We start from the raw sequence: 14862 nt of genomic DNA, 5'->3' as shown, positions 1-14862 counted from the left end.
GATGAGCATGCTGGTTCAACAATTAAGCGTTTGCTTGTGTCAGTGGTCCTGTGCTCGAGTCACGGTGTATGCATTAAGGAATATTTTTGTTGAATGTTAGAAATCTTATCGGTAGTTGAAATAGAATTTAACGTTTCCCTTTCTCATTTTCCCTTTTTCCATTCTCCTTCCTTTTTTTTCTTCCTCATTTTTCTTCGTTCTTAATTTCTTTTATTTTTCTTTTTGATTACGTCTATAAAGTGGCTATTGGGACTAGTTGAGGGTCTTACGTTGTTCGTTGTATCGTTGGAGGATCTCTGTGTAAGTTTTGCCATAAATTTTTTTAGTTCTGCGAGTTTTTTTTTTTTGTTCTTTGGTTGAAATTGTTTTACTACTTGAATTTCCTATTTTAAGCATACGTTTGACTCCCTCTTTAGGCAAGGATCTTGTGAGAATTGTTTCACCAATACATTAGTTCCATTTTCGTGATCATGTCCGAGGTGAGTGTTAAAATCCAAGTGAGCAGGTTGTGTCGAAGTTTTTTGACATAAAAGTTAGTTTTGTATGTTATTTCCTAAGAATCGTTGAGAATAGTTGTTGAATTGATTATTAGATGGTCGTTTTAGGGTTCAGGGTTTCACTGCGTTGCTCCTACGTCAAAATCTACATCAGATGCGTACCAAAAGCTTAATTCTCCGTGAAATTTAGATACAAAAACCATGACTGTCGATGCCACACAACCGTGTGCCAGGCCATGTGGTAGGTCGTGTGACTCACTGTTGCTATTAGAGACCACACGGCCAGAGACACAGGCGTGTGTCCAGGTCGTGTGACTCACTACTACTATTAAAGACCACATGGGCCAGAGACACGGGCGTGTGTCCAGGTCATATGACTCACTGTTTGTGATTTAAGACCATACAGGCAGACGACACGGGTGTATATCAGGTCGTGTGAGACACACAGACAGGTACACGGGCATGTGGGGTTGTACGGGCCAGTCATTTAGGTCGTGTAAAACCACACGGGCATGTAAGTCAAATATAATATTTATCCCTGAGGTCGTAAACGTTATCTAACGCGAATGTAGGCCTTCCGTAGTGTACATATGATCTAAATTAGACCGTATAAGTTGTTATCTAATGATCTGAAACTGAGCTGTTGATTATCTAAATGTATACTGATTGCGATTACTCCTGATGATATTGATCTATACTACATAACTATGAACTGAATCTGAATGATTGTGTGTACGTTATTGACATCTGACATCTGAAATATCATTTGCATTAGATGGGGATTGTGTAAAGGAGGAAGTGATCTATTCTGGTTTAGTGGCTAAGCATCAATTTATATGTGAATTTGGCATTTTATCTCTGTTTAATCTGACAGCTAGCCTGCAATCACATTGAATGTGTCGGACTGACACTATATGGTGTGTAGGGTTGGATAGGTATTAAATTCCCTTAACAGGGTGTTGGGTTAGTCGGAGATGGTGTGTAACCAATAGGGGTAGGAATAACTGCATATGTTTCTAATCTGTTCTGTATTTGAATTGGAATTGTTCTGCCATTCAACTGATATGTTAAGACTGTACTAGACATTCTCTAATTCTGATTTGAACTTGAGTTTAGGAATTTACTATTATAATTGTGCTTCTAATTGAATTTATATCAGTTACACATTGAATTCTCAACTCATTTTGTTGTTGACTAAATTATAGGTAACTCTTAGCCCTGATCAGGTCAGCGTAGTAGATGCTCGGTTAATTTACTTTATCGCCCTTTATTTATATTTTCAGTAATTTTAGTATTTTCTTCGTATTATGGTTTTCTAATATTGTTAAACAATCGACTGGGTTTTAAGATTGTTATAATCTGTCAGACGATTTTTAGTTATGCTTGTAAAAGTTGGTTTTTCCCAATAACGTTAATGTAACTCTTCAGACTTGGTCTTAACACTTAGGCCAGATTTGGGGTGTTACATTTAGTGGTATCTGAGCCAAGTTTGTCAACACTTAGACTATGTTTTGGGCTCCTAATGTGTGTCAAAAGGGTTAAATGAAAATAAGATATCTTTCTATAGGAAATATTCGTACTGTGAGGGACTTCCTGGACGTCTTTCTTAGGGAACTGCCAAGAATACCTCCGGATAGAAAGGTTGAGTTCAACATCAATCTCTTACCGAGTACCGTTCCTGTGTCCATTGCATACTACTGCATAACACTGAAGGAACTTGCGAAGCTAAAAACTCAACTCTAGGAACTTATCGATAAAGGGTTCACTCGACCGAGCATGTCTCCGTGGGGGCACCAATATTGTTTATTAAGAAGAATGGCGAATCGATGAGAATGTGTATAGATTACCGACAACTGAACAAGTTGACGGTAAAGAATAAGTATCCACTACCGATGATTGACAACTGATTCAACTAGTTTGCGGGGCATATGTTTTCTCTAAGATTGATCTCCATTTTGGTTAACATCAACTAAAGATTAAAAAAAAATATGTACAAGACCGCCTTCAAGACTCGTTATGGGCACTACGAGTTCTGATGATGCCTTTTGGGTTGATGATTGCCCCGACTACATTCATAGGTTTAATGAATCGAGTGTTCCAACTATATTTGGATCAGTTTGTGGTAGTTTTTATCGAAAACATACTGATTTATTCCAAAAATGAGTTTGAGCATGACAAACACCTTCGTATTGTTCTCTAGACACTCCGAGAAAAGTAATTGTATGCTAATTTTAGCAAGTAAGAGTTTTGGTTGCAAGAGGTTTCTTTTCTAGGGCATATGGTGACTGCTGATGTGATCTGGGTAAATCCCAATAAAATAGAAGCTTTAGTTGAGTGGAAATAGCTGAGAAATGTGTCTGAGCTTTAGAGTTTCCTGGGTTTAACAAGCTATTACCAAAGATTTGTCGAGGGATTTTCCCTGATTATATCACCTCTGACGAAGATACTGCGTAAGAACGCTTCATTTGTGTGGTTTGAGGAACAACAATCTAGCTTCGAAAAGCTCAAGTCTATTCTGATGCAAGCTCCTATTCTAGTTTAACTTGAATTAGGTTAGGAGTTTGTGGTTTTCAGTAACACGTCACACGTCGGACGAGGATGTGTTTTAATGCAAGACAGTAAAGTAGTAGCTTACGTGTCGTGAAAGCTTAAGACACACGAGGGCAACTATCCTACACACGATCTTGAGCTAGCTGCAGTCGTGTTTGCTCTAAAAATTTAGAGGCATTACCTGTATAGTGAGAGGTGTATCATTTACACTGATCACAAGAGCCTCAAGTAACTATTAACTCAAAAGGAGTTAAATCTTAGGCAGCGTAGGTGGGTTGAGTTGCTTAAGAATTATGATTGTGCAATAGAATGTCATTCTGGTAAGGCTAATGTGGTAGCCGATGCTCTTAGCCGTAGCGCGATGATTGAACTAAAAGCGATGTTCTCTCGTCTGAGTTTATTTGAGGATGGGGGACTGTTAACTGAACTGCAGGTTAAACCAATGTGGATCAAACAGATTCGAGTTAAACAACTGAGAAATGAGTCTCTGGTTTAATGTATACAACAAATTGATTCGAGTGAAATTTCAAATTTTAGTTTCAACAGTGACAGTTTTGTGTTTCAGAGGTCAGATTTGTATGCCTAACGACAATGAGTTGAGGCGATTGATTCTATAAGAGGCACATAGTAGCCCTTATGCTATGCATCATGGTAGAAATAAAATGTATCGGGACCTCCGAGAAATTTATTGGTGGCCTGGTTTGCAATGGGAAATGACTGTCTTTGTATTGCACTGTTTGACATGTCAAAAGGTTAAGGCCGAACATCAGTTGCCTTCTGGTCTATTTCAGCCAGTTAAGATTTCTCTGTGGAAGTGGGAACGTATAACGATAGACTTTATTACTGGGTTGCCTTTAACCCCCACTAAGAAAGATTCAATTTGGGTCATTGTTGGTCGATTGACCAAATCCGCTTATTTCATTCCTATTAGAACAGATTACTCACTACAGATGCTCGCTAAGCTGTATATTGCTAAAATCGTGAGACTGCACGGGATTCGAGTTTCAATTATCTTTGATAGAGATCCGTGTTTCACATTGTGGTTTTGGAAGAAACTTCATGAGGTATTAGGCACCCGATTTGATTTCAGTACTGCGTAACACTCTCAAACCGATGGACAGTCTGAGCGAGTTATTTAGATCCTGGAGGATATGCTTTGGGGTTGTGTAATAAATTTCCAGGGTAGTTGGGAAGATTACTTATCATTGGCTGAGTTTGCGTACAATAACAACTTCTATTCTAGTATTCAGATGGGACCTTACAAGGCTCTATATGGTCGTAAGTGTCATACTCCTCTATGTTGGACTGAATTAAGTGAACATTAAGTTTTGAGTCCAGAGCTAGTTTCTAAAACTAAGAATGCTGTCAAGTTGATCCGAGACTGTCTTAAGGCCACTTCTAATCGACATAAATCTTATGCCGATTTAAAAAAAAAAGATATTAAGTTTTCTGTAGGGGATCATGTGTTCCTAAAAGTGTCCCTATGGAAAAAGGTTATTCGATTGAGCCCAAAGTTCATTGGACCTTATCGTATCCTGAAACGTGTCGGACCTTTTGCTTAGTAGTTAGAATTACCTACTAAATTGGATTGGATCCATGATGTGTTCTACGTCTTGATGTGGAGACGATATCGGTTTGATCCGTTGTACATCGTCCTTATTGAAGAGAGTGAGTTACGATCATATCTAACTTTCGAGAAGGAGCCTGTTCAAATTCTAGATCGAGATGTCAATATATTGCGAAAGAAAACTATTCCTTTGGTTAAGGTGTTGTGTGGAATCATGGCACTAAAAAGGCCACCTGTGAACCCAAAAATTCCATCTGTCAACAATTTCCTTATCTATTTGAGTTAGGTAAATTTTGAGGCCGAAATTTCTTTTAGGGAAGAGAGTTGTTTCGTCTTAAAAATTTAAATTTCTGGCTGTTGAATTCCGTCAGAATTAAGTCTCTGTATCTATAGCTATATGATCTGCTTATGTGTTTGAGGTCAGGAGTTTGACTTGCATCTTTGAAAAATTTTGCTATTTTATTCTAAGTTAACCACTATCCTGGAATTAACAACATAAGTTTAATTCTGTGTAAATCAGGCTCAAGAATGAGCCTGCTGCTTCTACAGTTAAGCGTTTGTCTCTGTTAGTGGTCCTGTGCTTGAGTCCCAGTGTATGCGTTAAGGAATATTTTTGCTGAATGTTAGAAATCTTATCGGTAGTTAAAATAGAATTAACGTTTCTCTATCTCATTTTCCCTTTTTTTCCATTTTTATTTATTTTTTTTCTTCATTCTTTTTCTTCGTTCTTAATTTCTTTTATTTTTCTTTTTGATTACGTCTATAAAGTGGCTAATGCGAACGTAGGTCTTCCGTAATATACATATTATCTGAATAAAACCGTATAAGTTGCTATCTGATGATCTAAGACTGAGCTGTTGATTATCTAAATGTATACTGATCGTGATGACTGCTGATGTCATTGATCTGTACTACCTGACTATGAACTAAATCTGAATAATTGTGTGTATGTTCTTGACATCTGAAATCTGAAATATGTATTTGCATTGGATGGGGATTGTGTAAATGAGGAAATGAGGAAATGATCTATTTTGGTTTTAGTGGCTAAGCCATAATTTATATGTGAATATGGTGTTTTATCGCTATTTGATTAGGCAACTAGTTTGGGATCACATTGAACGTATCGGACCGACACTATATGGTGTGTAGGGCTAAATTCCCTTAACAGTGTATTCGGTTGGTCAGAGATTGTGTGTAGCAGATAGGGGTAGGAAGAACTGTATCTATTTCTGATCTGTTTTGTATCTGAACTGAAATTGTTTTGCCATTCAAATGATGGGTTAAGATTGTACTGAACAACCTCTAATTCTGATTTGAAGGTTGTCGGGGATCAATTACATTATCCGGCAACCCTTTCGGTAGTTTTTGAATATTTTGGCCAAGGTTATATACGGCATGTATAGGACCTTTTGTAATGGTAGTTCATAAATGTGTTAAGGGTTGATTTGGTATGTATATGATTTTGACGTTTATGTTTGGTTTGAAGGACTTTTAATGCCTTGTCAAGTTAGGTTATTTTGGCCACTAGGTTGATATGTTTGTGATGATATGCAAATGGTTATATGTGATGTTATTTGGTAGTTAAGGAACTAGGTTTTTGTGCTCGAAATATGGCAATATTGACTTGTTTTGGTAATGATGTTTTGGTATAAATGTGGTTCCTTTGAATGGCATATTAAATACACGAAATAGGGTTTTGAAATGGTTTGTTTAAATGTGTTTGAATGATGTTCAAGTCTCTTGAATGTGTGCACAAATGGATTGGTTGGTTTGGTATGGTTTGAGCTTGAAATGGGTTGAATTTAGGGTCAATTTATGGATCACACAGCTTGGCAAAATGGCCTTGTGTCATTTGTAAATTCTTAGTGTTTTAAGTCAGTGAGTTACATGGCCTAGCACACAGCCTATGACACGGTCGTGTGTCGCAAGTTAGAGAATTATACGGTTTGACACATGGCCTACAACACTGCTGTATGACCCAATTCAGTGAGCTACACGAGTAAGGAAACGGGCTGGGACACGACCGTGTGTCCCTTATTCAATTTTTACACGGCCGTGTAACCTCTGTTTTCAAAATTTTTAACTTTTTCCTAAATCTTCTAATTTGTTTCAAATTAGTCTCAAATTGCTTCTATGTTATTTTTAGGACCTCGAAGGCTCTATTTAAGGACTAAATGCCTATGTTTGATTGGTTTTTGATTAAGATTAATTTATTTAATATTATGATGTTAATGTTATTCCAATTGTTTGGTAATGCTCCGTAACTGTAATCCGTTGACGAAGACGGGTTAGGAGTGTTGCATTTGGTAGTATCAAAGCTACGGTTTAGTTGGTTCTTTGCACTGAAAGTAATATGTATGGAGTTTAGAAATACATTCCACTATATAACCTGTGATAGTATGATATATTCTGACTCAAATCAAATTATATTTTCATATAGATAAAAGATGTCATCCAACCGAGTTGATTCCGATGAGGTTGAAAGTAATGTGCTAGTCTCTGTTAATGTAGAAGTTAGCTGTGGGCCCGTAGCTAAGGGCCAGGGAAGTGAGACTAAAGAAGCGTGCTTCTAAATAATGTCTGAGTGGTTATCTGAGTTTGTTTTGATGGCTCAACGACCTCTAGCCTTCCCATACCCAACTTGACTATTCCTTAAGGTTTAGAATTGGTACGAATGAATAGACCTTCAGTTGATAATATTTGTAAGTATGGGGCTGAAGAGTTTCACGGTACTGCAGAAGATGATCTAGAAAAGGCTGAGTTCTGATTAGAGAATATTATTAGAGTTTTTGATGAATTGTATTGCTCTCTTGCTGATAGTTTGAAATGTGCTATATCATTGCTAAAAGACTTAGTGTATCAGTGGTGGAATACTTTGATTGCGATGATACCAAAAGATCGTATAAATTGGGATTTCTTCCAAGTTGAACTTAAAAAGAAATACATCAGTTAGAGATACCTTAATAAGAAAAGAAAATAGTTCTTAAGGCTAAAGCAAGGCCGTAGGTCTATCGCAAAATATGAAAGAGAATTTGTACAACTTAGCAAGTATGCTCAGGAATGTATACCAACAGAAGCTGTTATGTGCAATCGATTTGAAGATGGTTTAAATGAAGATATCAAACTATTAGTTGGGATTCTTGAATTGAAAGAATTCGTGGTATTGATAGATCGAGCACACAAAGCCAAAGAACTTAGTAAAGCTAAAAGAAAAATAGATTTTGAGGCTATTGACTCTAGTAAACGACCTATGGGGAAATTATTTTCGTCTCAAAAAAAGTAAAGAAATTTCACAGTCATACCTCAACTTCAATAGGATTCTAAGGAAAAGATAAAGGGAAGCAACATTCGAATTTGAGACCTTATGCTACTTCTATAGCGAGTGTGGAAAGTGTTCAAAATAATAGACATGAATGTCAACATTGCGATAAATGAGATTTTGATGGATTGTGTTTTAAATATGTTCATACGACTATTTTCTTCGAGATTGCCCTGAAAGATCTGATAGAGGGAAAGATCAAAACACTCATTCGAATAACACTGCTGTGAAAGGAAGACCATCCAAAAATAGTAGAAATACGGGTAATAGTCGAAGTGGAACAAAAGATTCTACAGTTAGATCTGAGGTTCGAGCACCAGCTAGGGCCTATGCAATTCGAGCTCGTGAGGAAGCTTCGGCACCCGACGTGATTACCAGTACATTTTTTTATCTTTGATACTAATGTTTGGCTCGGGGTCAACGCATTTATATATATGCACAAACTTAGTGATTGATAAGAAAATACCTTATGAGTCAACTGAATTTGTGATCAAAGTAACGAATCCTTTAGGTCAGTATATGTTAGTTGATAAAGTTTGTAGAAACTGTTCCCTGATGATTTGGGATTGCAACTTTCTGGCTGATTTGATACTATTACCATTTGATAAGTTTGATGAAATTCTTGGTATGGATTGGTTGACTCTGCATGAAGCTATTGTGAATTGTAGATGAAAGCAAATTTTGTTGAAATGTTAGAATGGTGAAATAGTTCAGGCTGAATTTGATAAATTAGAAACTACAACTAATATGATTTCAGCTATGTCAGCTCAGAAATATGTCAGAAATATTTGTAAGGCATATCTAGCTTATATATTTGACTCAGGGCTTCAGAATTGAAATTAGAGTCAGTCCCGACCGTTTGTGAGTTCTCAGATATATTTCTAGAAGAGTCACCAGGGCTACCACCAGTTAGAGAGGTTGAATTTGCTATTAAGTTAGTACCGGGAACTTCTCTGATATCGATAGCTCTGTATAGAATGACACCTATAGAGTTGAAAGAGATGAAAGCACAGTTGCAAGAATTGACAGACAGGATTTCTTCAGCCTAGTTTTTCTCCCTGAGGTGCTCCTATACTGTTTTTTAAGAAAAAAGACAGGACAATGCAATTATGTATCGACTATCCGTTTTTAATGATTTTTATTTTTTTGAGTTAGTTTTAGCCTAATCTAGCTAGCCCAAGGGTTAATTTTTAGAATTTTTAAAGAATGAAGGACTTTCCATGGTTGTTTTTAAATAGGTTTTGAACTTATTTGATAGATTATTAATCTTGGTTGTTAAATAAACATGTTTTGTTAAGTGATTTTTGGTGAAATTGTATTTAGGGATTTATTTGTGAAAATGGTAAATTTCATAGTAAAATTATGAAATGATGATTTAAGTGGGTTCATATGAATCCCTAGAAAATTCAGCTAGCTTGTATGGAGGATTATAATTATCAATATTCAATTGATGAGGTTAAGGACTAAATTGTGAATAGTTAAAATATTATGGGTAATTTCGTAATTTTATATAAATATGAATTTTGGATTGAATTGAATACTTGAAGTACTTAATTGAATGAGATTATCTATTTAGATCAAGATAAATCACAATTTGACCTAAATCAAGGGAATGCGAAAGCTTTGGATTAGTTTCAAATTCTATTATTACGACTCTAGTTATCGAGGTAAGTTTGTATGAATTATGATTGTATAATGTTAGTTAAATTGATTATTTACTATGTTGTGTTAATATAAATGGACTTAGAAATTGTATATGTATCAGTGTATGAATAATTAACAGATCGCGAATCCCGTTTGAACCTTAAGAATTTTTAGGATATGAATGACATGTCATTAAGGGTTTCATGTTTTGGGTGCTGGTCTTAAATGTCTTACCGATGGCTGAGGTCCTGCATTTGTTGCGGATTCTCCACAGTTCGTGTGAGCAACATCGTGTAGCTAACATTTCGACCCACAACTCGTGTGAGCATTACTGAAAAGGAAAGGTTACAGTTATATGAAAATGCACACTATGTGTGAGCATTCTCGAGTATCTAATGTAATTCTAAACGGTTCAATGGGTAAGTAAAGGAATGGCATGGTAAGTACACAATGGGATATTGAATCATAATCTATGAAAAGGCTAATGTAATAAATGATTTGTATATAAAAATCTAATTATATTATGGTTGAATTCACATGTATCATGGATGAGTCTACTAACTTATAAGTTTGATGGTGCTTGTATAGGCTTTTACTAAACTTATGGTCTCGGTAATGATGTTATGCTTATTTTGTGGCTTGTACTAAAGAAATGGTAAGTTATGTTTGAGTTTATACAAGCTTACTAATCACTATTTCCTTACGTAGTTCCTTTCTTTTGTTTTATGGATTATTAGAAGCTCAATCGATTGGAAGCTTGTTGGGGATCAATCGCACTATCCAGTAACCATTTCGGTAATTTTGAGTATTTTGGCCAAGGTTATATATGGCATGTATAGGACCTTTTGTAATGGTAGTTCATGAATGTGTTAATGGTTGATTTGGTATGTATATGCTTTTGAAGTTTATGTTTGGTTTGATGGACTTTCAATGCATTGTCAAGTTAGATTATTTTGGTCATTTTTAGGTATTTGAAATACATAATATTTGTTGATATGTTTGTGATGATATGCAAATGGTTATATGTGATGTTATTTGGTAGTTAAAGAACTAGGTTTTTGTGCTTGGAATATGACAATATTGACTTGTTTTGGTTAATGGTGTTTTGGTATAAATGTGGTGCCTTTGAATGGCATATTGGTTAAATAAAATAGGATGTTTGAAATGGTATGTTTAGATGTGTTTGAATGATGTTTAAGTTTCTTGAATTTATGCACAAATGGAATGGTTGGTTAAGTATGGTTTGGCATTAAAATGACTTGAATTTAGAGTCAATTTATGGATCACACAGCCTGAGATATGGGTTATCATACTGCCGTGTGTGCAGCACATAACTTGCTACATGGCAGTATGTCGCAAGTCAGAGAGTTACATGGTCTGGCACATAGCCTACGACACGACCGTGTGACCCAATTCAATGAGTTACACATGTGGTGACACGGGCTAGGACACGACCGTGTGTCCCTTGTTCGATTGTTACACAGCCTGGGTTATGCCACATGGCCTGGCCACACGGTCGTGTGGCCCTTATTTTCAAAATTTTCAACTTTTTTCCAAATCTTCTGTTTTGTTTCAAATTAGTCCCAAATTGCTTCTATGTTATTTTTAGGGCTTCAAAGGCTCAATTTAGGGACTAAATACATATGTTTGATAGGTTTTTGATTGAGATTAATTTATTTAAAGTTATGATGTTAATGTTATTTTGATTGTTCGGTAATGCTCCGCAACCCTAATCCGGCGACGGAGATGGGTTAGGGATGTTACATATATAGCCACGGACTTTCACAAAGAACTAACGATGTCCAAGAAAGACTCCACTTACCACGTCGAAACCCCTTTTACCCACACACGAATTGACACAAGACTAAGGAATGAATTCGCAAGGATGATGACAACCAAATAGAAAAAGAATGGTTCACAATGGAGAAAATAATTACTCAAGAATAGTCCAATAGAAAGAAAAGAAAATAAAGATAAATGCCCACAATTAAAAAGAAAGAAAGAAAGAATTATGGTGGATGTTGTGAGAATGAAACTTGGAATGACAAAATAGGTGTAGTGAGAATAAAAAGGAACATGGAGAATAAAGGTTTTGGGGAAAAACTAATTAATTCAAAATAATAATTTAGTTAATTAATTTTTTAACAAAAGATGAAATAATAAAAGTTAAGAAAAATAAAAATCATAACAACCCCACTAATTCTATTTGCTCACGCAAGGATTCAAACATAGAACCAAGGGGTAAGCTGAAGCCTTACCATTAAACTAGTAGCTCATTCTTGACATTAGTTGACTGAAAAAAATGTATAACTTGGGTCTTCAAAGCCTAATGTTGAAACAAAAATTAAAAAAAATTTAAGAAAAAGTGTAACACCCTAAATTTTGGATTAGAAGTTTTTTGGTTTGTGGTTAGGGTAGAGAGAAGGGTGTGCTATTATGTTTAGTTGTGTGTTTAAGTGTTAGAATGGGTCTGCTAGTCTGGTAGTTGAGTTAGAGTTACTTTACCTTGAGGATCTAGGTTCGAGTCTTTGTGTACGCATTTTGGAGAGACATTTTATTTTGTTTTGTTTTAAGTTAATATTTATAACTATTTATTTTTATTTTTATTTTGACTTTTATTTTCTATTTTGGTTGTTGGACGTTCTTTTTCTTCTTCTCTTGGCTTTTGTTTTTGGTTTTTGGGTTCTTTTACATATTTCTTTTTGGAAACAATGTTTTTTGTGGATTGTGGAGAGTCGTTCGCTCATCGTCAAGTTGGTGTCAGAATGTCTTTTATCAAACAAGTGTGGGATTCGAACCTTATATATTCTATTTTGTAAATTAATGTTTTGACATTTCTTGAATGTGCTCTAACCTGTTGATTTTGGGTATTTAGTGGTTGGAAAAGGTAAGGGGAATACTACATATTCCGATATACTCTTGTTATTGCAAAGGTTGAGGACTGATTTGATGGCTAAAACGACAATTTTGGCTTGTTCCGAAGTGGTTTTGTGACCACATAGGTGGCCATACAGGTGTGTGCCGGCTTACACGGCCGTGTGCATTTATAAATTAGGGTTTTTTGGAAAGTTTTGGTGCCACACGGCCATGTGGTTGATTTGGAGATTTTTGTTGACTTCCACACGGCCGTGTTCCTTGAGCACACGGGCGTGTATGTTTTGGAATTAGGGTTTGGTGATTTTGTGCTACATGGCCTAGCCACACGGTTGTGTGGCTGATTTTGGGATTTGGGGATCCCATACAGGCGTGTGTTTTGGACACGCGCCCCTGTGAGACCTTCACACAGCCGTGGTACTCTCTTTATAAAGGTGTGTGCCTCTGCCACACAGCTGTGTGTCCCTTTTCACATGGGCGTTTGACCTCCCACACGGCCTAGGCAGTTCCACACGGCCAGAACATACGGGCGTGTGACGCTAAGTCACTTATACTGGTTCTGTGTGCGTTCTGGATTGAAATCGTGTTTGTATATGTTTCGACTCTTGGCTAGGCTTTAGTGAAGGTGAATAAGACTTTGATACGAGTTTCTATTCATGTGTAATTTGTGACTGATGTGTGTGAGATGTCTGATTCTGAACCCGGTTAACTGGGTGTGTATGCATATCTATGCTATTGAACTGGCTGATAATGTGTCATTGTTTTGTGACATTGTATGCATACATACACTTGCATAAAGTAAAGTTTTGGGCAGGATTGAGAAGAGAATGGAGACTGATTCCGATCTGATCTGGCAGTTCTACTGCAACGTATTCGTACAGAGATTTATCGCACTGTATTGAATATGCGTCAGCTTTGCTGCGTACTATTATCTGATCTGGAAGTTTAAACTGCATCATGTCTGTATAGTGGATTATCGCATTGCACTGTACCTCATACACGCTAGCTCTGCTGCGTATTAATATTTGAGTGGCTTAGTCCATATACATGGTGTGTAGGGTTGGATGGGCCTTTTGAGGTCCAATGTGGTGTGTTTTGGTTGGATGAGCTTAATCAGCTCTTATGGGGTGTGTTCGAGGGACGGAGAGGTGTGTTGGCTAGATAGGTGTGTTTTATTACTTGACTGCATTTCATACGCATCTATTTGTGTGTTCTGGGTGCTAGACTATCTGACTGTATTCAGTCTATCTGTGTGTGATTTGGTGTGCTTAAATGTTATGTTCTGTTGGGACGTTAGTTCCAATTTTCCTTTCTAACTCAGTGAATATTTGTAAATTTGTTGCGCTATTGAATTGAATTCCATGATTCTATTTTTAGTCTTGATTCGAACTCATATTGAGCTCGAGTAGCTCACCCCCTTAGTGTTTCCCCTTTTAGGTACTTTTCTGAATTTTGACGCTGGACTCAGCATGCGAGGTCTCGGACAGTTTCTGTGAAAAATAAATTATCAGTTTGTATTTTCAGTTTCTATTTGGTTATTCAGTTTTTTAACTGTAAGGTTTTGTAAACATTGTGGTACAAGTTTTATTTTCAAATTTATAACGTGAATCCTATTTGTTCATAAATTAAACCTAGCTTAAATTTTTTTAATTGAAGACTAAATGGATAAATGTTTTTGGTTCGTAAAGAGATGGATATGTTTGTAATGGAATTGAAGATAATTCGTGTTGTAAAATTCTTCTACAATCACTTCGGTGATCAATGTAACATCTGGGATTTGGTTTAAATTTCTAGGCTGGGTTGAAGGTGTTACAAAAAGTATTTGAACACAAGAGTAGGACCCCTCACACAGAAACAAAATTTTTAGCCGTTGAACCAGAACAAATTACTTGACATAATTTTTACAACCTTAATTCAAAATGAGACGTGACCACTCATGGTTTCACTAACCCAATTTTTTCTAACCCAGTTTTTAGGATGTGGCAATAAAAAATTTGATATTAAAGGGATTTTGTTAGATAATTATTTTATTTGTTTGTTTTAAAAAGAGAAAAAGTCCCTAAAATTTTTCTTCTTTTTTTTCCATCCAAAATCTCCACTTCTTTCAATGTTTTTTCCTTTCTCTACTTTTCTTTTTGTTTCCAATTTAACTATCGAGTTTTGTTTTTCCTCCACTACCAAAATTATTCTCACTTTATACCTATGTTTCTTTCTTTTCTTAATTTCGATCCTTGTCATTATCCGACGTATCATTTCATTGTTCCTTCTTTTTTAGCCATTTCAACTTCAAGTTGCCATTATTCCTTCCTGTTCTAGTGTTGGCTATTGTGGTAGAAGTGTGGGATTAAGGTGTTTTCATTTTGGGTAAGAACGTTTGTGTTACCATTTGTAATGTAGTATTTCTTTTTGTT

At 36.1% G+C, this 14862-nt stretch overlaps 1 protein-coding gene across 4 annotated transcripts in view; it reads left to right on the top strand.

The window, feature by feature from the left end:
* Positions 1-14113, top strand: part of LOC107935527 (AP-1 complex subunit gamma-2) — a 41954-nt gene extending 27841 nt beyond the window's left edge. For 2 of the 4 annotated variants that reach the window (XM_041082693.1, XM_041082694.1), the window contains exon 19: positions 10315-10496. In XM_041082693.1, coding sequence (XP_040938627.1) covers positions 10315-10416 — 102 coding nt within the window. In that variant the 3' untranslated portion in view covers positions 10417-10496. Of the gene's footprint in view, positions 1-10314; positions 10498-13888 lie in introns of those variants that run through there. The other 2 variants (XM_041082695.1, XM_041082696.1) reach the window with 2 other exon arrangements.
* The last annotated feature ends 749 nt before the right edge of the window (positions 14114-14862 follow it).

Source organism: Gossypium hirsutum, chromosome A12 (genome assembly GCF_007990345.1).
Source record: "Gossypium hirsutum isolate 1008001.06 chromosome A12, Gossypium_hirsutum_v2.1, whole genome shotgun sequence".
NCBI lineage: Eukaryota > Viridiplantae > Streptophyta > Magnoliopsida > Malvales > Malvaceae > Gossypium > Gossypium hirsutum.
This window is presented reverse-complemented; position numbering and strand designations above follow the sequence as displayed.